Consider the following 24,765-nt stretch of genomic DNA (forward strand, 5'->3'; position numbering starts at 1 on the left):
GTGAACACCACTGGCACTGGCCAGGTGAGAGGCCCCTTCTGGTCCTGGTGGCTCACAGCATCACACGAGAGGGACAAAAACACAGCACCCGATGAACCAGCGGAAACACTGCCCACAGCAGGGGCGCACGCTAAGTTCCTGTATCTATCTATTAAATTCCAAACACTAACCCATCAGAAAAGAATCATAGGACTTTACATAAACATGTGAAATTCCCTTGTACGTTTTTGGTCAATTCTGCCGGGAACCAAAAATTAAGAATATAAATGAGTTTCACAATCATAATCCTATGAATCACATGAACAACTCTCCCGTTTACTGAGAGTTCACCACAGTTCCCGCGACAGCCAGAGGCTCCGAGAAATGGCCCGGAAGCGAGCACAGACGTCAAATCTGCGCAGGGTGTGCAGGCCTGCCCCTTAACCACTGGGCACCCTGTGCAGGGCAAGCAGCAAAGCCCTGCTGTATTTTAATGAGCACCATTAACCTTCAGTTCCTCAAATGAGATGAAGAAAAAAATGGCCATTGGGAATCGTACATTAATGTTTTTCCTTTATAAGATTTCCCCCCACCTGAAAAGAATTATTAGCTGGTAACTATAATCAGCTTGGCTAAATCCCCAGTTCTTGTAAAACCTCGACAAACCAAAGGTCTCTGGCCTAAATGAGACTAAGAAAGAATTTTCTTAACAAAGGTGTTCAAGGCGCAGTAAGAACACTGACAGCAGGCAGCTCGGCATCGGAGACCGGGCTCCTTTTCCTCCGTGTTTTCTGGATCATTTCTCCCAAGTCAGAAATCAAAACTCCTTTTATACCCATTTCTTCATGGTTCCTGACTTCTAAGCTTCCTATGATCTTGAAAGGTAGACGGGGACAAATACAAAATGCCATCGTGGTGCCTAGGAGGCTCAGTCAGCAGCCAACTCTCGGGATTCAGCTCAGGTTGTAATCTCAAAGGACATTAGTTCGAGCCTGCTTGGGATTCTCTGTCTCCGTCTCTCTCTGTCCCTCCCCTGCTCATTCTCTCTGTCTCTCTCCAAATAAATGAATGAACATTTAAAATTCTCTACAAAGCGCCATCATAAGGCACCGACGTGGAGCACAGGCGCCCAATCGTACCTGTGTGCGTCTTCACGTGGCAGTCTAGGGTCGATTTAACAGTAAAGCTCTTCCCACATTCATCACATTTATATGGCTTTTCTCCAGTGTGGATTCGCACGTGCCTAACCAGAAAGCATTTACAGTAAGTGTTTTTATTTTTAATTTTATACACATTTACAAGCAATCTCATGATTTTAAATTCGTAACTATGCCTGTAAGTAAAAAATATGTGTTAGTATGGGCTGAATAAACTCGGCCAAATAAAACCTTTGATCTCCATCTACACAAAAACGGCAGAAACAAACTCAGAAGCAAACAAAAACATCTGCAAGATGGACGAACACAGCGCTAACTTTTCTTAAACCGAAGAGTTGTTATAAATCAGCAATAAGACCAGAAACACCACAGTAGAAGAACGGACAATGCATAGGAAGCTCAGAGAAGAAATACAGCCAAAAGCCACGGGAAAGCGTTTCACCCATACCCAGAATTGAAAAAGAGGAAATGAAAACACAAAGCTAGCATTTCTGCTGTCAGTCAGATGAGGCCTCAGTCAGGGGGGCAGTCTGGGCACCACCTGGCGGCAGTGACCCAACCCCCCTGCAGGTGCACCCGCGAGGGCTCCTGTAGCGACCGGAGACAGAAAGCGTGCCATGAGATGAAAGTTGGCATTCCCCCGCGACAGAACACGTCACCACTAAGAAGGAGGTAACAAGCTTGCAGGTACAAACAAAGAAGGGTGTCTACGACTCAATATGTAAAAACTATACCAAAAATAAAACTGTAGAACTTAATGGTGACACGTGGACATTTCTGGGAAAAACACGTAAGAACCAGTTGACAGCGGTTGTCTCTGGGGAGCAGGAAGGACTTTTTCTCACTTGATGGTGTCCCGGGCTGTGCTTTTCTTTTGTTTTGCTTCATCACAGGACCTGGTCCTCTCCCCCTGAACGCTCTGCTGTCTTACTCCCCACTTAATTGCACCTGACCTCCGGGTGCCCAGAAGGGACACCACCGCCACCTCCTCGGCACGCGCCGTCGCCCCACTCACCCCCCTCGCCGCCACCCTCGCTGCAGTGGGAAGAACAGGGCAGTCCAGCGGTCACCCAGGCTCACTGATGAGCACTTCCAACCCAGTGGCCGCTCTGCCACCAGCCCCACCCACATGGAGGGCACTGAGGGCTCAGGAGGAGCTGGAGGGCAGCCTGCTCCTTCCCCCGCCTCCAACTCCGAACTGCTCCTCCCTGTGTCAGGGGGCCCGGTATCCCTCAACCTACCAGCTTGCTCCTAATCCTGAGCCGTCCAGAGCGACCCTGCAGAGACTGCAGGAGAACATTCTACCTCCCGGTCTTTCCCGCAGGCTGACCTTGCCCCCAGCCCTCAGTGTCCCGTTTCCAAGTCTGCATCATCCTGCTGGACTTGACCTCACATCGTCAGTCACTGCTTGGACAGACTGGTGTGAACTGCACGCTGCCTCCTGACACGCTCGCTCCCGCCCCGGCCTGAGCCTGCGCCCCCCGCTCCCTACGCACACCAGCACCCCTGGGGATAAGGAGGTCCCTGATGCTGTTTGCAAATGTACAAAGCTCAGCACCATGTTGTCTTCAAGAAATAACTCATTTCCTTTTCTTTTCTTTTTTAAACTAGAGCAGCACACCCCCCCGCGGGAGGTACGGTCCAAGACCCCCCGTGTGTGTACCAAACCGTATTACACCGTTCATTCCTATACCTGATACTTATCGTGAGGTCTGATTTCTAAATTAGGCCCGGTGAGGTTGATGGCAACTGATGATGAACGGGAACACTCACAACAACACACTGTGATAGAAGTTAAAATACCGGATTGTGCCACATCCCCCCCCCCCTTCCGTGATGACGGGCAGTGATGACATGTCCACGTGAGATGACGGCAGGTGACAGACATGGGCACGTGACCCAGCTCAGGAGGAGGGTCGCCCACTTATGGGCCACGGTTGACTTCAGGTAACGAGCAGAAACCGCAGATGGGGCGGGGGGGGACGCCGCACCCCACGGCTCTACAGAAAGGAGTACAATCCACGCAGCAAACTCATTTCTCACCAACTTCCCGAATGAGCTCAAAGGGAAGCCTCAAAATTTACGCGGGCTTCAAATCGTAACTCAGGAGATTCCTCAGCCCCTCGCGAGGCACCGGGTTCCGACAGGGCCCCCGCGACGGCACCATCGAAGGCTCCCGGGGACGCCCCTCCCGAACCCCCGGGGCAACACTGCGACCTCACCTCACGAGGTCACTGGGCTTCTTGAAGCTCTTGGGGCAGTAGGAGCAGCAGTTGGCGAACTTGGGCTCGGCCTCCAGCTCCGCCTGTCTGTCCTTCATCTCGCTGACGCGGTCCTTCTCGGCCGCCGACTGCACCAGGACCTGCTCCGACACCGTCGCGCTTTCCTGCGGCCGAATTTTGGCCAGTTGTGCCGTCTCCTCCTCTGTGAAGGTGATGACCTCGGGACGAGCCTTTCGAGATGGGTTTCTCTCGGGATTTTCTTCCCCTTCCTCCACACACATATCTACACAAAACAGGAAGGACCAAATCCTCATAAAAACTTAGGTTTTAACACCACAAATATATTAAAACCAAACACCTATGTAGGATTAGAGTGGGTCACTCGGCCTAGCGGGGTCCCCGGGAGGAAGGGGCACAGCGGTCACCGCGTGGGAGCAGTGCCCAAGGACCAGCCGGCAGACAGCTCCGACCCACGGTGTCCACACGGGCCACCGGCGTTCCTAAGCAGACACGCGCTACCACGGGCAAAACCTGAAATATCGTCGCATAAAGAAATCAGCAGAGCCCAAGACAGGAGGCCAGAGATAAATTAGCAAAAAGGCCCTAATTAAAGAGTTAAAAAAAAAATTCAAACATACACATATAAGCGTTCTCTGAGTGAGACGTAAGGATGTATTTACATGGATGGTAAACAGGAAGAAGGTGCTATTAAAACCCAAGAAGGAAAAGAGCTGGCTGGGAGGGAGGTCAGAACTGCACAGACAGCTAAAAAATAAAAGAACAAGGACTCAACAGAAACATCGACTAGCCAAACAGACAGTGCCTAACACCACATCAGTGATACAAACTAACTAGATGCCGCGTCAGGATAAAGGGACAAAGATGGGAGGGAGGGAGGGAGAGGAGGAGAGGACGGAAGAGAGAGGCCAGGGGAGGGTGAGGAAAGGTCGGCCGTGAAGGAGAGAGTAAAGTCTGGCAAGATTTGGGGGCAGTGGGGTAGAGCTGGTGGCCCCACCAGCACGGGTAACGAAATGCGGAGAGAACTATTCAAACACTTAAAGTACCAGGAACCCCATCCACAGGGCAAAGCCACTGGCAGGAAAAGGCGAGCGAAACGGAGCGCCACGCACGGAAGAGACAGGATCCGATGGTGTCTGCCACACAGACTCACTGTCCCAACACCGAGAGCAGGTTAAACCCTACCGAGTGGCTCTAGGTTTGGGTAAAAGAAACCAGCGCAAGTGGCTTTTCTTCTGCGGCTAAGAAGGCTCCCGCAGAGCTCTGTTTCTCAGTGACCCCACCGAGGAGAACACCAGGCCCTCGGGTGCACGCTGTGTACGCAGGGGGGTGGCGAGGCCACAACGGGAGCCCCCAGGCGGTCAGCATCAGCTGACAAGGTGGCGCCCTCCCCCTACAGGGTTCCAGAACCTGTTGTGAGGATGCCCCCATTCTGTAAGTCAGCGCAGGGAGAGGTCCTACATGACGGAAGTGGAAAGAAAGGCCTTGCGAGGAGCGAGCAGGGTGGAAGCTGGCGCTGTGTGACGGAGGAGGGGCCAACATTCTGAGTTACCTGCGGAAGAAGCCGGAGCAGCTGGCCTGTAGCGGGGAGGCTGGGGGTTTTTATCGCCTTGGGTGGGTTAGGCACGTTTGAAAGACGTTTTCCCCAAACCAGAGGTCGGAGCTACAGCACTCGCTCCCCAGGAGAGCCACCAGGGATGACCGTGACCTTGAGGTCGGCTGAACACGGAGCACACGGGGGCCACAGGCGAGGAGAGGAGCCCGGGGACTCACACCCCCGCCCCGTCACGCCCACCCGGCGACATGCAGCGCCGACCGCGCGGTGTGGACATGCCGCCATGGGATGTGCTACAAAGACTCGGTCTGGCCGGCGCGGAATGGCAGCCCTACGGCTACTGCGCCCACTCGGGGGGGGGGGGGGTCAGCCTGCTCCCGTGGAACTGCGCGGTGCGCCACGTGGATCGGCAGAGGCACTGCGGTGCGTGCACCGTGGGGAGCGCGTGAGAGAAAACGAGGGACGTGCGTGCAGTCCCCGGACCTGACGCGCACCTGTGCCGGGTACCAAACACGCCCACGATGCGGAGCGTGAACCCCTCTCCGGTGGGAAACCGCACCTCCACCCACGTGCACGGCCGCCCCGGGGGCGGTGACCGGTGACGGGGGGTTTCCCTCTCTGCGCCTCTCCGAACCCGGTTTTCGGGGCACTCAGGCCGTGGTCGTCAGAAAAGAAACCACTGGAAGGGGTGACACGTACACGATCTCTGGGCGCGTCAGCACCCGCTCCCCGGACCTCCACCCACACGGGCAGTACCTCCTCCGTCCGCCTCCCCCGGGGCTGGCGCGGCAGAGGGGGCCGCCTGGTGCCTCTTCATGTGCTTCTTGCAGTGGACTGTGGTGCGGAAGCCCTGCTCGCAGAACGGACACTTATAGGGCTTCATGCCCATGTGCGTGGCCATGTGCCTGGTGAGGCTGCCGTTGGTCGTGAACGAAGCGTTGCAAACACTGCAGCTGAACGCCTTCACTCCTGTGACAACAGAACCGCATTTCGTTACCTTACAGCCCTAAGTACTCGAGGGCACACAGAGATACATTCAACAAGCCACAAAACCCGAGACCGTCTTCGCCCTGGTCTTGTGCCAGGACGTGGCCACGACAGCACATCTTCCTACTAATTCTCTCGTGCAATCACAGCCTCCGAGCGCGCGGCTCCAGACCAACGCCAAGTCCTCTCCGCCCCTCCGTCTGCTACACTGAAACTGACAACATGCCGTGGACTGTACCCTCGAGACGTTTTCTCAAATACATCTTTTTTCCTCATTCCCACAGCAAATGACGGGGGAGCGGCCCACAGCCCCTCTGTACAGCTTCAGTCTCCAGTCGGGCCCGACGGGAGGACCCTCTTCTCCGGACTGAGGGCACAGAGGCCCCCCTGACTGACCACAGCGGCCATCGGCCACTGCTCGTTGCAGGAGTCGTACAGGCTGCTCTCTGCTGCGGGGACAGCGGACTCCTTGGCAGGACCCCAGACCTGCCCTCACGGGCCCTGCCCTCGGCCTGTCTTCCCAGCACCCGCCAAACCGCTCCCTTGTTTTGTCTGTATGTTTTTATTTTCAGACAAAGCCTTATACAGAATATACTGATGTAAAACAGATATGATATACAAAATAAAAGTACAAAATTAAATATATTTAAAATATACTCAACGGCAAATCATAGATCTGATAAAGAATATATTTTGAAAACTCTTTAAACAATGCAACAATGTTTGCAAATTATCTAATTTAAAAATGACATAGGATTAGGATAGCCATTTCTCAACACGCACATGAAAAGATGCTCCACACCATTAGCCACTAGAGAAACGCAAATCAAAGCCACGATCAGACACCACCACACACTCCCAAGGACAGTCATAACAGAAGGGACACACGATAAGCCTGGTGTTGACAAGAGAGTGAAACCAGAACCTTCATCCATTGCTGGTAGAAAGTAAAACAGTGCAGCCACTTTGGAAAGCAGGCTGATCAACTCGAAGGGTTACACGGAGTTACCAAATGACCGGGCAATGTCACCAGTAAACAGAGAAATGGAAACATAGGTCCACAAAAAAGTATGCACATGTTCACAGCAGGCTAATTCCTAGAAGCCTAAGGACAACTCACAGGACCAACAACTGGTGATAACGAGAGGGTCCACCCACACAGGGGAAGGTTATCCCTACAAAAGGGAACGCAGTGCTAACACCCGCTACAATGTGGACCGGTCCCCACACAAGCTCAGTACCGGGAGCCCTATCTTGTATGTTTCCCCCTGCATGCAATGTCCAGAAGAGGCCAACGCACGGAAGCAGATGTGTGGTTGCCTGGGACGCTGGGGTGGGGAGGGCACCAAGGGAAAACAGGGAGGGGCCACAACAGGCACAGAGCTTCTTTGGGCTATGACGACAATGTTCTAGGATCAGGGGGTGGCGATGGCTGCGCCCCTCCACGAACACACTGAAAACCACAAAACCCCAGTGCGAGGCAGACAGCGACCTGTGTGGGTCTTCTCGTGAGACTTGAGAACGCCCGAGGACACGAAGCCACGGCCACAGAGCTTGCACTTGTAGGGCTTCTCCCCAGTGTGCGACCGCACGTGCTGCTTCAGGTGGCTGGACTTCTTAAAGCCTTTGTTGCAGTACTCACACCTGCGAACACAGAGTGAAAAGCGGAGAATGCGTTCATTCAGAGCTCACTCAGATCTGACACCTGAGACTGGAAGAGAAACAATCTTCACCAGTGATCAGGAAACAATCAGGCGTCGCCATTACAGAAATTATGACATTAGATCAAATTCTGCTCAGAGGGTCTGTGGTCTTACACATACTTTATTATTTCAGTGTTGGTAAATCCCGTACCGATCCCCAGCAGGCGTCATATTTGATTGGTCGGAAACTCCTCCTTTATACAGAACAGGGAGATAATTTGTCACGTGCTATTTTCTTTACTAAGTCATAGGAGACACTGTGAAACCTTCCACTGCTTCAGGGTCAGAATCATTCCTGAGTCCAGACACTTGGAAATGCCGGTTCACATACTCTTTTGGTTTATAAAATACTTCACAAAACACACTTTCCTAGATCTATTCTGAATACTATGTAAATGTACAGTATTATTTTCCCCGAAGTTGTTACAGAATATACCAAAATTGCTTCAAGGATAAAATAATTATAAACTTCTAAATTCTTATTCACATATTATTAAAAACTAAAAAAAAAAAAAAAAAAAAAAAAAAGATTTAGAAAGCTTCTTCTATTATATTTCCCTAGCTTTTCCAAGTTTTACCTGCAGTAGGAAATGAGTCACGTTCCAAACCACGCTCCCTAGGACCAGACATCTGCAGATGCAGTTACTGCCCCCTAGTGTCCACACCGATCTAAAGACTGGCAAATGTAGATGCGTTTTCCAAAGTTCGTTCTGACGCAAGCTTGCTTTTTGAAAAAACCAGAGAAGCAAGCAAACAGCATTCACCAGCTGATGTGAGAAAGCTAATTCCGCCAATGAAGTCGGGACTGGCTCTGTATATAGGGCAGCTGAGGAAAATACTCCATTTGCAGAACTGAGTACCGCTAAACCACACGACGTTTGCTGAGGAAGGCTCCGGCGCCCACACCTACAGATCATGACCAATTTCCAGCACGGGAACAACATCGGCAGTTGTGTGGACAGACACCGGCCCTCAGAGAACAGTCTGAAGCCAGGACGTCACCCCCCCCCCCCCCGCCCCATCACGCTCCCGCCCCAGGACCAGCCTCCGTCCACGCGGAGACAGGACCCTTCTCTGCCTCCCCTCGCCTCACGAACTACCCTGCCCGCCGTGCAATCACACAGCTGTCCCCTCACGTGTCCAATGCCAGCCTGGGTCACAGAGGCCAACACTGAGGGCAAACCGTCTGCTGTTCCCCAGCACCACCCCTGTTCCCCAACACCAGCCCTGATGACATGAAACCAAGTCCTGGTCTTTGTGCCATACCTGCTCCCCCAGGGGTGGCCCATTTCTAGGGGCAGTGATTTCACCCTCCCAGCTCTGAGGTCAGAGTCCCAGAGGCCGTCCTCAGCCCCTCCCCTCCTCCCACACCTCTGCCTGTTGGAGGTCCCGTGAAGACCCCACCTTCTGAACGGATAAGGCATCTACAACCAGTCCCAGGACAGTGGCGCCTGCTCTCCCACTGGCGGCCACCCAGCACCCACCACCCCTTCCTGCTGTCTCTGTCCCCATCTGCTGTGCACCTCGCCCATCCATCTTGCTATCATCTCTTCCCACTAGATTGTCAACTCCTGAGGAATGAAGTTTTGTTCTGTCTTGCTCACTAGTCTAGTGGGTTCTTAATAAACACTGAATAAATGCACAAATGATGCAAGGCCACAAGTCCTGGAAAACCAAGCACATTGTCACAAAGGAATCATGAGAAAACATCAATCAGATTAATCTCACTTAAAAATACCAATGCAAAATCCCACTTAAACACGAGCAAGTGAATACCCACTGAATAGATCAGAGTATGAATAAAACAGAAGGAGAGTCTCAGAAGTCCTGAGGCCCATCTCCGTGTATCTCAGATCCCCGAATTAGCAACCACTGCACAAATACCGTGTTGGATTTGCAAATTCGTGAAGATCTCAGGATAATATGCTCCCAAAAGTGAAAAACCTCCTGTATAAAAACACCAGTTCAAGGTACTCGAGGTTGTGTGTGAAAAACAAAACCTATGGAAATGGGAGAGTGACATTACACATTACAGCTTAATGACATTGGCAAATCTTAGCCATTTTCAAAATCCTCAATTAAGACCACTGACTTGAGGTAAGACAGCTCACCATTTTTTAAGAGTAACTATAAAGTATTTTTTGTTGTTGTTAAATGGCTGTGGAAAAAATTTAAATTTAGACTTTCAAAAGTATTTTCAGCAAATAAAATTACTAAAATATTATAAAGCCAAGACTATCTCTACAAAGACAACACTCTTATTTAATTGTATACGAGTATGTCTATCTTGTTCCCTGTGAACATTCCCATCCCGTGGAAGCTGGGCTGTGGCCTGCCCGCTCTGCAGGGCACCGCACGCGTCCCAAACAGCGCACGGCCACCGTAGGCACTCGGCGCACACGGCTAAGGGAACGGAAGCATGAGGAACAGGCGAAGGTAAACGCAGTCTCCGCGGTCATGGTGCTCCTTGGCTGTTATATATACGGCACGCACAGAACCCTGAACAAAAAGACACCCAACAAATTGAAGTTTTTCTGAAAACGTGGTAACAGTGGCTCTCGGCAGTAACAGGAAGTCACCGCACGGCAGGTGAAACGCACAGGCAGGTGGCGAACACTAACCAGCTGTAGAAATCTTAGCAAGCTAATCTCTTTGGTCTCCGATCCTTTAGTTACAATAAAATGGGATGAGAACAGAGCCCGTTCAGAGTCGTTGAGTTAAACCACAAGGCCCTGGGAAGGGTGACGCGTGCGCTGGGCGAGCGGCGGTCAGGACTGGCGTCCGCCGGCCCCCCGTGCAGACAGCTACCTGTAGGAGCGCCGGCCCTGGTCCTCCCCGGCCTCCAGGAATTCGGGGCGTGGGGTCTGCAGTTCCAGTTCTTCTTGGGACGACTCTTGGATCAAACGAGTTGTCTAAAATTTAGCACAAGTATAAAGCAGACCACCTGAGTATCTATACATAAATGCAAAACAACCGACAACTAAGGATAAGATTTATAAATGCAGATTCAAAGGAGTAACGCTAAGTAGCTCCATATAATCATCTGGCTGGATTAATAATGAAAATCATTCAGGGGCGCCTGGGTGGCTCAGTCGATTAAGCCTTCGACTTCGGCTCAGGTCATACACATCCCATGCACGGTTCATGAGTTCGAGCCCCGCATCGGGCTCTGTGCCGACAGCCAGGAGCCTGCTTCAGATCCTGTGTCTCCCTCTCTCTCTGCCCCTCCCCCGCTCATGCTCTGTTTCTCAAAAATAAATAAACATTAAAAAATGTTTTTCAAAAAACAAAATAATCATTCATATCAATTTTAGTAAATACTTATTTTCTATTAATTTGCTTTGATACAAAGGCTAGCCAAGAATGAAATTGTTGATCTTTCCATATTTTTTATAATTCTTAATGAGAGATTACTCATCTGCTCTCGTGTTACTGAAAATGAAAAAACTCCCACTGCCTCGCTTGTCACAGAACCACAGGGAGAGACAGCATGTCATCCACTCCCCAGGTCCTACCCGGATGCAGCATTTGGACCACAGGCCTTCTAAGCTTTGAAGAAGTGCTCTGAATTTTCCCTGGAGGGTCCAGGCCTGGAGGGTCTAGGTAGCTGGAGAAGCTACCCACGGTGGCTCCGGCTGTTTTCAACAGCGGCTTTCACAGAAAGCGAACCATTCATTGGCCGGTCATTTCTTGCACTATTGAAAAATTTCCAAACGTGGAAAAAATCAAAAGCAAAACAAAACTTTAAATGTCCCCAATGAGACTGAGTAAAACTTTTCTTTTTAACTTTTTTTATGTTTGTTTATTTTTGAGAGAGGGACAGGGTGTGAGTGGGGGAGGGACAGAGAGAGAGGGAGACACAGAATCCGAAGCAGCTCCAGGCTCCGTGCTATCGGCACAGAGCCCGACGCAGGGCTCAAACCCACAAACTGTGAGATCATGACCTGAGCCGAGGCCGGACGCTCAACCGACTGAGCCACCCAGGTGCCCCAGACTGAGTAAAACTTTTAAATGATGTATTCAGATATTTATTTTTAGGACATCAGCATCCCTTGTATTTCCATTCTGAGATGTAAGATTCCGCAAACAAAAACACATAGCTTGTCACTAACGCAACATGACATCCTTCACGTTATTACACGTTACTGACTTCCCTGAGTTCTAAGAAGTTTTGTAAAATCCCACGTCACAGGACTGAAATCTCTCAGCCAAGTTTAAATGTTTTCAGAGAGAAGACGCTCATGCTGAACGTTTCGGCGTCACAGGCGACGCGACACTGTCGGTATGAGACGTCAGCGTGCCCTCCTAAGTGAGCGACGTCCACGAGGTTACAGGGAAGCCTGAAGGCGCCGGCGCCGGGCACGCCACGCACACTCACCACGTTCATGGCGTCAGAGCCGGGCACGGGGAGCAGGCTCTGCTGGTGGAAGCTGGCGGACAGGGCCTGAGACTCCAGCGTGCTCGAGTCCTGCAGCTGCTGGACGGGCGCGAACGCGGTCTGCTGACCGTACGGATCCGTCACGGGGAAGCCTGAAACAAATCAGAAAACATGAGTCCTACAAAAGATGCTCCGGTCACACACAAAGAAGGTAAAAAGAAAAAAAACAAAAAGTCAGTTTTACAAATAAAGATGTTTAAAGGGACATTTCTACCTTCTGAACTAGAATGAGGATTAGCCAACATCGGCAGGCTCTGAGAACAGGTGCTGCGTCCAGCACACGAGCCGTCTACGCAGCCACCCCAGAGTCCCCTTCTACTCAGTCACCACTGCTCGGCTACAAACCACGTGCAGAATGGTCACGAAGGCGCCTTCCAGACGACTGAGTGGCCACACGCAGTGCGCGCGCGCGCACACACACACACACACACACACACACACACACACGATCCATGCAGAAAGTTATCGGTTTGAAATCATAAACTTCGGAAGGGCCTTAAAACGAACACCGAAGGCTGCTATGAAGACAACCCAACCCGGGTGCAGCTCACTGACCCTGCGACAAGCCAGCCGGCTCAAAGGACTGTGCTGGAGCCCGTTCCTCAAACTGGTCCACGGGCCCTGGCAGGGCGGGCGGCGGGGCCACGAACCCATCTGAGGTAGACATGCAAACACAAGGGGCAAGTTGTAAACTCCGAAGTCATTTCAGATCTACCAATCCGTCCAAAATGATACGTTAGTGAGTTCTCAAAAATGAGCCTCCTTCTTTTGGAAAGACAGTAGGAAGTACATATACCTGTATAAATATATACACAACACAAAATACACGACAGATATATACTATAGTTGAGGCATTACCTTTGTACTTCCAGAATGTCACTTCACAGTTTACCCTAAAACTTAAGACGTTCTTCTACAGGGAAAATATCCTAAATGCAACTACATTCAATGACTATTTAAAACCTTTTCAGGGGCCCTGGGTGGCTCAGTCGGTTAAGCATCCGATTCTTCGTTTCGGCTCAGGTCAGGATCTCACAGTTCGTGAGTTCGAGCCCCACGCTGGGCTCTGCAGAAGCAGCACAGAGTCTGCTTGGGATTCTCTCTCCCTCTCTCTCTGCCCCTCCCCTACTTGCGCTGTCTCTGTCTCTCTCAAAATAAATAAATAAACTTAAAAAAATTACATTTAAAAAAAATATATATTTTTGGATGGGCATTGTTCCAGGAAACCCAGAGGATAAAAAGCACAAAATCGTGCTCACAGACAAAATACGTCTGGGAGCCCCGTAACACGGAACAGTAACCTGGCCAGCAAACTGTCTGTTAGGCCCGTGAAAGACAAGGAAACTGTGCCAGACACGAACCAACCACGTCACCGAGCTCACTGTCTACAGCTAAGCTGACATCTGTTTGCAGCAAGACCCTGCTGATGAAGAAAGCAACCCGCTGGGTCCGGGGCCTACCCGCTTGCGGATGCGCGACAATTCACAGAGCCATACCATTCCGTGAGTCAGATGCTCAGGGCGCCATTACACAATGCTAGAGGTCACAAAGATGTACACTTCCTGAGCACGCAGGCCCTTCTCGACACACGGAGGGCTAAAAGTGCCTACAAGAGGAGTGTGTGTGAAGGGTCCTATCTCTGGAATTCGGGATCCCAGCAGACCCTCTCAGGCTCGCACACGGCACAAACTGGGATCCGAAAACTCAGAGATCAGAGACCCCAACCCAGACTGGAGGGAGTGTGAACGGCTGCAAAAACCGTACGGGTGACTGTAAACGTTAGGACTTCTGGAATATTTGCCTTCGTCCGCTTCCAGAGGCTGGTGTGTCAACGGCTGGCCGAGCCCCGCGTCCTCCGTGCGCACGACCTGCTGTGGCTCCAGGTCTAGCATGGCCTCGGGGTTGGCGGTGTCCGCGGCCGCCCGCCGCAGCTCCTCACTCTCGATGTCCACCTGCACGTGCGTCGGGGCGTGCACGCTCTGCTGGTCCCCGGTGCCGTCGTCCAGGGGGGCGGCTGGCTGATGCTGCTGGTGCTGCTGGAGCTGCTGGGCGAGCTCGTACCTTCAGAACAGCAACGAGAGGCCGCGCGGTCAGGGGCCGCCGAGAACCGCTGGCGCGAAGGACCGCTGTGCGGTGGGTCACTTACTAACAACATTTAAAAGAATGACTTCACCTTGAAGCCATGGCGGCAATCCAGCTCAAATTAAACACTAGTAAGAGTTCCGGAGAAAAAAAATCACGTTCCCCGGACTCTAAGTGCTTTCACAGATTATAGGGATATGAAGGCAGCAAAGAGGAGAGAGCAGAACACGCACCAGAATAGGTAACGTCTTAAAAAAGAGTTTAAAAGATACCACACGTTTCACAGTAAAACTGTCCTAGTGCAGACTCTGCAAGGAGTTCAAGTATTCAGAAAAAGAACCGAACGAAACAAGATAGCACCTTTACGGACAGACTTCAGTATCATAAACAAATGCGGGGTACAGAAGAGGGCCCGAGTGCCGTGGTCTGCTGGCCCCACAGTCTGGGGACACAGACATCTTCCAGGGACCCATGCGTGACACGGCACGGACTATGAGGTATGTACGTGGCTGCTCCGTATTTCTGCAGAACCCGTATTCACGTTAGTACTGCTTTTACGTACTGTAAGTGTACCCGGTACGTTTCCACCAAGGTCAACAATTTGCTTTCAAAGATAGAAATGAATAAGGCATTCAGTGAGTGGATCAAAGAACGTAAAATCCCAGCTGAAACGATTACCTGGCTAACAGGTGGACAACATCTAGGACAAGAACAGTCTGCTCCCCTCTAAGACGCCAGGGTCACACCCACATACACTCCACCATCTGCCTGGTTCCAGAATCGCATGAATCCGCCTCCTGGGAATTCCATTCTTAGCTCCAAACAAACTCTACCTGCTTCATTTTCTAATATCAAAACCAGTCACTTCTAAACTACTTTCACTGAGAAGGGGAAACAAAATGTAATAAGACAGATAAGTATGAAATATGCACGGTCACAGCTTTACAACACCGGGGACTGTGGGGAGCCCGTGACAGTCACGTATGGCTCTGCCGTCACTCCCCAGAGGACGGAAGTGCATCTTGTATGTAACTTCTGCACCTTTGCTACTTTCTATACTTTTGCCTTTTACACTTACTTTTAAAATAACTGTGTATGGCATTTTAGGAATTCCCATCACTTCAAACAAAGGGATGAAACACCGGAGCTACGGGCTGCCTGCAGGTGGGTTCAGACACATCCAATCTGTGAGACGACACCCAGCTCTGCCCCACCACATACCTACCAGTCTCCAGGCTGTCACCTCAAAGTCACACATTCATCTCAAGTAACTGTGGCAGGTGTCCCACAGCATAACCCGTGACAAGCAGTGGCCGATACGACACTCCACCTAAGAGAAGTGACCCAGCTAAAACCAGCTGACCTACTTCCCAGAAATTCTACCACTGGCCGTCGAGTCCATAAACAAGGCCTCGGATGTGGACCCCCACGCTACTGTGGCAAGTGCACAGACTTGAAAAGGCCTGAGTTCTTGACGGAGAAAAAGTATTATCCGCCTGCCCCCAGGCCAGGTCGAACCCAAGCTCTACCCTGTTAGCACACGCTGCTCCCAGGCACGCCCGCACAGCAGCCAGGGAGCACAGAGCCCTGAACCTCCGTGGCCACCAGTCCCCCAGTCCAAATGCACACAAAGCACATCATTTACTCCCTAAAAGGAGGAAAATATAAACCGGACATAAGACTGGTCGACACCAGCACCATCACGTGCCCTAGGATGGTCTCAAGAAGCAGTGAAACCTCGCACCTAAGTGATAACTGGGCCAAAATCAAACACCATTCTTCCTTGTCCTACGTGCTGAGGCATCCAGAGGGCTAATACCAAACAACTACCTCTCCCAAGTAGCTTATCCTAACACGTGGGGTTTGGCCTTGTTGATAGTATCAGGCAGAGATATCTGGGTTAAAATACTGCCTGAAGAGGAAATACTCGGGAGCAGAAGCTTTCATGTTCTCTTACGGCAGACCTAGCGACTCTTCCTGTCACGGTATCCCGGGATGTGGTGACCTTGTGCAGCCTTCCCAGTACAACACAGAATACTGTGCCTTCACAGAAATCCCAGTGAATGAGCTCCAGACACAGCCAGAAATGCACCGGTGCGAGGGCTTCTTGGGTCACCTCCATCTGGAGATGAGAGAGTCCTCGAATCAGATACAAACGTCAGCGAGCTTTAATGACGGGTTTGTGTGATCGCTAAAACACACGTTCTTTTCAAGTCAACAACACAGAGCGATGAGCGTTCGGAGACACTAATGATGTGCCGGGAAATCACAGGGCGAGTGGCTACCACTGTCTTTTTTGCCCTCTTCACCACCTGATTGTACCAGGCAGTCTACCCCGCACTTGGGCGACTGCTGACTGTTCGGAGAGAATTTACAGAGCCTTTAGCCCAACAGACACCACTTCGATATTACATTAAAAACAAGAGTGAATGTTTTGAGCGTGTGGCTCTTAGACGATGACATAAAAGTTTATCTAGTCCATACACCTCAGCTAGAAGTAATAAAACAGGAAACAAAGACCATTATTTCTCAAAACCACTCTGCACCCCCATCTGGGAATTACAGATAACTAAAAAAGGACCATCAGAATTACACCTACCTATGGGTTTTCATGTGCTTTTTGCAATTTAGCGAGGTCTTAAACGTTTTCTGGCAATAGGGACACATATAGGGACGAAGGTCATTGTGGATACCCATGTGTCGCCGTAGGCTACCGCCAGTAGTGAAAGCCCCGTTACATATCAGACACTTGAAAGACTTGACTCCAGTGTGCGTGCGGACGTGTGCTTTGAGCACTCCCGCAGAAACAAAGCCTCTTCCACACTGAGAACATTTAAAAGGCTTTTCACCTGTATGTGATCTAAAAAGAATAAAAATGTTAGTGAATGAGGGTCTTAGAACGTTACAATGCTTTGTACGTTAGACTAGAGCACACGTGTCCACCGTTTCATTGAGCGCCACGGTGGCGGAAGGCTCGGCAGTGGGGACACCCTTCTGGACATTCTACCAGCGAGAGCGCTGGAGATTCAGAGCTCGAGGGACTTGCCTGAGCCACACAGCGGCGCACGGCGGAGACAAAGGTCTATGGCAAGTCCGCCTCGAAGTTCTCAACATTTTCATGACATTTCACCATCTCTCGCGACCAAGTCTCTGCTTTCTTTTCACTGTTGCTAGCACCAAGCATTCATCTAAATTCTGATGAATGAATCTGGAAAACCGTTACAGTACCTCACTGTAACTCAACAAACCCAGTACTTGTTTGACACGTCCTAGAAATTGCAAATGCTGACATATAATAGTGCAAATAAAATGCGGTGACAATTTCTGGGTAGAATAGTCTAGTCAAAACACTAATGAATGAACATATCAGTCACCGGGGGTGCCTGGGTGGCTCAGTTGGTTAAGCGTCGGTCGGCCTTCAGTTCAGGTCATGATCTCACGGTTCGTGAGTTCGAGCCCCGCATCGGACTCTGCACTGACAACTCAGAGCCTGGAGCCTGCTTCGGATTTTGTGTCTCCCTCTCTCTCTCTCCCCCACTCATGCTGACACTCTCTCTCAAAAATAAATAAACATAAAAATATATATATATATCAGTCACCAATAAATACTGTGGGGTCAAATGTGACATTTTCGAATCCCAAAAACAAACACTACCCGTCCTTACTATTTCTACAAGCTACCCGCTCACCGAATCACTGCAATTAAGCTACATCTCCCATTTCTGGGTGGACATCACCTTACCTGATGTGCTGTTTAAGGTGGCAAGACTTTTTATATGCACGATGACAGTAAAAACACTTGTACGGTCTGTCTGCTTCGTTTACAAAATTGTTATTAAAATAACTTTGAAAAAACTGGTTTCTTGGAATGGGCTGGATAAGACCTACAAACCAAAAGAAAATCAGGAATAATTCACTGTTAATGCTACTAAAAAAGTTAAATGTCAAAAGGCATCTGTTTTCCCCAAAAGATGAAAATTTGGAGGAGTTAAGATCTAGATTTCCAGTGTTGCAGCTAAATGCTATTTTAATTGTGTTAGAAACTGGCTATTTTAAAAAACTGGGAAACACTTACAAAGTTAACGTAAGACAGGTATTTTCCAACACAAGGGATATACGTACATTGCAGTTCCTTCCTCTGGTTCTAGAGCCAATTTTTAATGCATTCCTGCATTTGCTGGCATGGAATCAAAATAACCGTATCCAAACTGTAGGTTAACCAGGACTCTGAATCCCTTATTTGTTCGGTATAAAGACTGTACCCCAAGGACGACAATAAACTCAAAACACAAATGACTCTAATGTGATCTTCTGTTCTAAAAAAAAAAGTCTATTTTTATAGAAATGCTATTAAAGGGTTATCTGTGAATAGGAAAACTGGTAACTGAAGTATTCCAGGTTTTACCGACTTTCAATAAATAAAGAACCCCCTTAGGTTGACTGTGAAACTTAGGTCTTGATCAAGCCATTGAGCTAAGTACGCAATTCAGGACAAACACGCATTTGAGCCTTTTCAATCGCTTCCTATTTACCTGGAACCTCACCGTCGCTCTGCCCAGGCGCCCCCTCCTGCCCCATGGCCACACGGCTGCCGGTCAGGATCCTGGGCCACTAACTCCCGTGTGAGGATTCTTGGCAGGCACCTCTCAGGACACCGTGGCTTTCCTGGACACTCAGACCACAGCTCGGTTCTCTGCCCTAAAACCTACTTCTCCCTCCCAACTCTCCTTGTTGCACGTCAACGACAATCCCCCCAGTCACATGGGGCCAGGAGTTCAGAATTTTTGAGAACTCCCTCCCCGGTCTCGTTCGGTCCTTTGCCGTCCTGGGGGCCCTACGTCCCCACGGCCTCAGAGACCTATTTCCCCTTCTTCATTCCCGCTGCCGCCAATCTCAGACGGCGGAGGACAAAGCAAAGCTGGGGAGGATTCAGAGGCTCAGCAAGTCACGTCACTCCCATATCAGACTCAGGAAAGGGGCCTGTACCTCCTGATGCCTGCGCCAGAAGCCCACCTGTTTTTCAAAGAGAACTCGGCACCCTCCCTGTGACCTGTGTTTATTTGACACAGCACAAACCGTTATGCCCAAACTTGTCCCAGTTCACGAGTGTTTGGGACCAGCAGAGCCGGATCAGTGCCATTCAGAGTCACTCTCTCTCTCTGGAAGCTGCAACACTGTTCCACACTCCCCGGCTTTGTCCTGGGGACTCGGCTCCCGCTCAAAACAGCTGGAGTCGCCTCCCCCAGGACCCAGAGACCGAATCCCACGGAGACATATGCCGCGACGCCACCTCCATCAAATCGCGGTTCTGCTCAACCTTCTCCGGTCCCCAACAGAAAGACCCTGTTCCTGAAGAACACGACGTGCTCACAGGCCTTCCGTGGCTTGCCACCGAGTTCTGGATCGGCACCGCTCGGCGTGCCTTCCGCCCGCTGGCGCTGGCGGCTCCACCCGGCCGCCCACCCTCCCTCCGGTCCCTCTGGCTCACTCTCCCGGTCTCTTTCCCCCCCTCCACTGGCTGCAGCGGAAGCCCAGGACCTGTGCCATGGTCACGGACATAGCCCCGAGCCCGTGACAGTCACCTGCCAAGGAGGACAGGGATCGTGACCAAAGAAATTAATGCTCCCGCCCGCAGTGTCGAGAAAACCAGGGACTGAAGGAAAGAAGCACACACACAAATCCAAACCAAGATCGTACAAGCCCCACCCCAGCCACCTACCTCTGCAGGAACCCCTCAGCCCCCCGTGGTTCCCCACCCAACCCTCTCCTGGGGCTTCTGGAACCTATGTCCTCCACCGTAAACGACTTCACACAATGTTTAGTGCCTCACTTCTTTTCCATGACAATGAGCCTACCCTCAAGAGTGAGTCCCCTGAAGCTGGCACCCTCACTCCTAGTGATTGCTGCTTCTCTGACGAGGAGCCCTCGCCCTGAGCCCTGGCCCAGTGCTGCCTCCTGGTCTGCCATCATTCCTTCCCGACCTGCCTGCGACTCCATGAGCAGAGTCCTGTATCCAACCCCTCGCGGATGCGCTCCTGTGTACTCTGCAAGTCGTCTGGCCCCCTCTCCGGTAATTAGGAAGCTCGTTAAGAGAAAAGTGAAAGAATCCGCTCTCAGAGATAATCATAATTAACAGCGTGTGTTCTAACAAAAGGGTCTGTTATATACAAACGCAAGTGGGATCGGCCATACACCCTGTTCTGGTTATACTTCAACTCCATATTTGCCACCTTTCCAGGTCAGTACCTAGGACATCCTCATCATCCTCTGCAAGGAGCTCAGCGGGGTCAATGTGTCCAGTGCATATCACACACTTTTGGTGAGTATCTCTATTGCCCTAACTGTATACCGTCACAGTGCTGCAAGGAACAATCCAGTCTATACAACTCTTTGCCTTAGTCATTTCCCCAACACGCACGGAATGACAACCTCTGGGGTGGTGTCCAGGCACATGTATTGAGAAACAGACCCCTAAATGATCCTGAGTCCTTTGCAAGTGTGTGGGGGGAGGGGGCTCCCTACTGTGAGCTATTAAGGCAGTAAAATTATAGGCCTCATTTTTTAGATGCTTTTTCACCTATAATTTTACAAACATAAACTCCTGTTACAAAGTTAGACTAATTATAAGGTCTCAATCTTCGAAAAAAAAAAATTAAGGGAGAATTAAACATACATAAATTTCCTATATATACACACATATATACATATATACATATGTTAAGTAAACTACTCTTCTCAAAGAAAGGCACGAATAAATTCTAGTTGATTAACGTGTCTCAAAAACAAACTGGACATGTGCTTAAAACTCCTAAAATTCCTCCTGTAGTAACAGGAGAAAAAGTTTTATCTTGCTACAGTATTTCAGGAAATCCATTTAAGCCTTAGAAGAGCTTTCACACGTTATAAACAGTAAGAGAATGCAAATACTGCAACATGATGGCAAACATAACATTATTATAGATAATGCACACCATATAAAATGAACCTGATATTTGAGGTGAGACGAATGTGTTTTAAAAAGCAAGATAAATGCTCTAAAATCAATATAATTAAAACATGAAGATAAACTTGGAAGATCAATCATTACACCCCTGAGGTTTAAAATAAAAGATAACCATGGGGTGCCTGGGTGGCTCAGTCGGTTAAGCGTCCGAGTCGTGATTTTGGCTCAGGGCGCGATCTCATAATTCACGGGATCGAGCCCCAGCATTGGACACTGCACGGATGGTGCAGAGTCTGCTTGGGATTCTCTCTCTCCCTCTCTTTGCCCTTCCCCACTTGGGCTCACTCTCTCAAAATAAACTTAATAAAAAAATAAATTAAATAAAAGATAACCAAAGCCCGGCTCCCTTTCAAAGAAAAGGTATTTCAAACATCTGTGCTACACAAAATGAAAAAATGGGGACATTACACTTATACACACACATACACGTCGTCACGTGTGGGGAAAAACAGAGACTTCTAAAAAAATAGATGTATCTCTGAGTTGAAAACTGAGAAGAAACTATAGACCAGAATCGCTTTTCCTTTTTTCTTCCCCCCTAGCTTTATTGAGGAGCTGAGAAGTAAAAGGCACACATCGCCACAGAGGAAGGCAGACGGTGGGATGGTCTGACAAGTATTGTGACGTGGTCACTGCGGTGGGCTCGGCTAACACCCATCCTCTCATAAAGATACAACAAAAGGGAAAGAAAGGAAAAAAGAAAACAGTTCTACCTGTGATGAGAGCTCTCAGGACCTACTCTTCACAACCGTCCTGCACATCACACGGCAGCGCTAGCTGTAGTCACCACGGCGGCCTTCTCATCGCTGTTGTGTATTTATCTCACAGCTGGAAGTGTGTGCCTTTTGACCCCCTCCCCCCAACGCTCCCTGTCCCCCACTCCCCTCTTCTGATAAACACTAGTCTGACCTCTTGTTCTATGCATCTGTTTTTGTTTTTTCTTCCTTTTGGATTCCACACATAAGTAAGATCATATGGTATTTGTCTTTCTCAGACTTGTCTCACTTAGCAAAAAAATGCCGTCAAGATCTGTGCACGTTGCCACAAATGGTAGGATTTCCCCATCGTTTGTGTCTGAATAACATTCCATAACGTTTTTACCCATCTGTCCATCAATGGACACTTAGGTTGTTCTCATCTCTTGGCTACTGAAGATACTTCTGCTGTGGACATGGGGGTGTGGCTATCTTTTTGAGTTAGTATTTTCATTTCCTTTGGAGATGGACGCAGAAGCAGAACTGCTGGGTCATATGGCAGCTCTATTCTTAATTTTCTGAGGATCCTCCTTACTGTTTTCCATAGCAGTTGTACCATTAACAGTCCCACCAACAGTGCACAAAGTCTGCCTTTTCTCCACATCCATACCAGCATTTGTTGTCCCACAGGCATAGTTCACTGTGGTTTTACTTTGCATATCCTAATGACTAGCGATGTTGAGCATCTTTTCACGTAACTGTCAGCCTTCTGACTATCTTCTTTGGAGAAAAGTCTATTCAGGTCCGTTACCCACTTTTTAAATTTTTTTTTTAGATTTATTTACTTATTTATCATTTTGCCATTCAGTTAGGAGTTCTCTATTTATCTTGGATATTAACATTTTATCAGATACACTGATTGCAAACTTTTTTTTTTTTTTGCATTCCATAGGCTATCTTTTCACTTTACTGATGGTTTCTTTTGCTGTACAGAAACTTTTTAGTTTGATGTGGTCCCACTTACTCTTTATTTTGCTGCTTGTGCTTTAGGCATCATATCCAAAACATCGTTACCAAGACCCACATCAAGGAGCTTTGTTCCTAGGTTTTATTCTAGAACTTTTATGGTTTCAAGTATTACATTTATGTATTTAACCCATTTTCAGTTCATTTCTGTAAGTGATATAAGATAAAGGTCTAGTTTCATTCTTTTCCATGTGAATATTCAGTTATCCCAGCACATTTATTGAAGAGAGCATCTTTTCTCCATTGAGTGTTCTTGGCTCCCTTGTCAACTATCGGTTAACCACATACACTTGGATTTGTGTCTGGGCCCTCAATTTTATTCTATTGGTCTACTGGTTTTTATGCCAGTACCACACTATAACCGTGACTACAGCTTTACAGTATAACTTGAAATCAGGAAGTGTGATGTCTTCTGCTTTGTTCGTCTTTCTCATGATTTCCATGGCTAATCAGGTCCTTTGTGGTTCCTTACCAGTTCTTCTACTTCCGTAAAAAAAACACCATTAGAATCTTGACAGGACTGCACTGAATCCATAGATGGTTTTGGTAGTATTGGCACTTTAACAATATTAATTCTTCCAATCCATGGAACACTTTTCTATTTATTTGTGTCTTCTTCAACTTCTTTCATCAGTGTCTTGTAGTTTTCAGAGTAGAGACCTTTTACCTCCTTGGTTAAATTTATTCCTAAGTATTTTACTGTTTTTGATGCTATTGATCTAACTAGGACTTCCAATACTCTGTTGAATAAGAGCAGTGAGAATGGGCACCCTTGTCTTGTTTTGATCTTAGAGAAAAAGACTTCAACCTTTTACCATTTAGTATATTGTTAGCTGTAGTCTTGTAGCCTTTATTACATTGAGTTATGTTCCTTCTACTCCTATTATGTTAAAATTCTTTATCATGAATGGATGCTGAATTTTTTCAGATGCTTTTTCTGTGTCTACTGGAATCATATGACTATTTTCTTTTATTCTATTAATGTAACATATCACACTGATTAATTTGCATATGTTGAACCATCCTTGCATCACTGTGATAAATCGCACTTAATCGTGGTAAATAATTCTTTTAATGTGCCGCTGAATTTGGTTTAGCAGTATTGTATTGAGAATTTTTACATTTATATTAATTAGGGATATTGGGTAGTTTTCTTTTCTAGTAGTGTCCTTTTCTGCTTTTGGTGTTAAGGATAATGTTGGCCTTGTAAAATGAGTTTGGGGAATGTCCTTCCTCTTTGATTTTTTGGAACAGTTTGAGAAGGGTTGGTATTAATTGTTCTTTAAATGTTCGGTAAAATTCACCAGTGAAACCATCTGGTCCTGGGCTTTTTATATGGAGAGACTTCTGATTATTAATTCAACATCCTTACTAGTCATTGGTCTATTCAGACTTCCTATTTCTTCCTGATTCAGCCTTGGTAAGTTGTAGATTTCTAAGAATTACTCTATTTCTTCTAGATTGTCCAGTTGGTTGGCATTTAATTGTTCATGGTAGCCTCTTCGGATCCTTTGTATTTCTGTGGTATCAGTTGTAATGTTTTCCTTTCCGTTTATAATTTTGTTGATTTGGATGCTCTCATTCTACCTTTGTTAGTCTAGAAAAGGTTTTCTCAATTTTGTTTACCTTTTCAAAGAACCAACTCTTAGTTTCATTAATATGTTCTATTGTTTTATGTTCTCTATTTACTTCTGCTCTAATCTTTACTACTCTTTCCCTTCTGTTAACTTTGGGCTCAGTTTGTTGTTCTTTTTCTAGTTCCTTAAGGTGTAGGATCCTTAAGGTGTTGTTTATTTGGGATTTTTGTTGCTTCTTAATTTGGTGTTTACTGCTATGAATTTCCCTCTAAGAGCTGCTTTTGCTGCATCCTATTAATTCTGGTACACTGTGTTTCCATATT

The 24,765-nt window shown here is 48.4% G+C and overlaps 1 protein-coding gene across 7 annotated transcripts in view; it reads right to left on the reverse strand.

The window, feature by feature from the left end:
- The window catches only part of ZNF236 (zinc finger protein 236), a 105,793-nt gene that overhangs the window by 27,778 nt on the left and 53,250 nt on the right, over positions 1–24,765 (reverse strand). For all 7 annotated transcript variants that reach the window (XR_005791448.1, XM_040478538.1, XM_040478539.1 and 4 more), the window contains 10 exons: positions 17,884–18,025; positions 16,741–17,001; positions 13,861–14,120; positions 12,615–12,713; positions 12,000–12,151; positions 10,430–10,533; positions 7,411–7,562; positions 5,688–5,900; positions 3,359–3,641; positions 1,119–1,222 (listed from right to left, as the gene is read on the reverse strand). Coding sequence is in view for 6 of the 7 variants with exons in the window: in XM_040478538.1 (XP_040334472.1) it covers positions 1,119–1,222; positions 3,359–3,641; positions 5,688–5,900; positions 7,411–7,562; positions 10,430–10,533; positions 12,000–12,151; positions 12,615–12,713; positions 13,861–14,120; positions 16,741–17,001; positions 17,884–18,025 (1,770 nt within the window). In the remaining variant the exon portion in view is untranslated. The remainder of the gene's footprint in view (positions 1–1,118; positions 1,223–3,358; positions 3,642–5,687; positions 5,901–7,410; positions 7,563–10,429; positions 10,534–11,999; positions 12,152–12,614; positions 12,714–13,860; positions 14,121–16,740; positions 17,002–17,883; positions 18,026–24,765) is intronic.

This window comes from Herpailurus yagouaroundi, unplaced genomic scaffold (assembly GCF_014898765.1).
Source record: "Herpailurus yagouaroundi ecotype Mexico unplaced genomic scaffold, PumYag 142, whole genome shotgun sequence".
Taxonomy (NCBI): domain Eukaryota; kingdom Metazoa; phylum Chordata; class Mammalia; order Carnivora; family Felidae; genus Herpailurus; species Herpailurus yagouaroundi.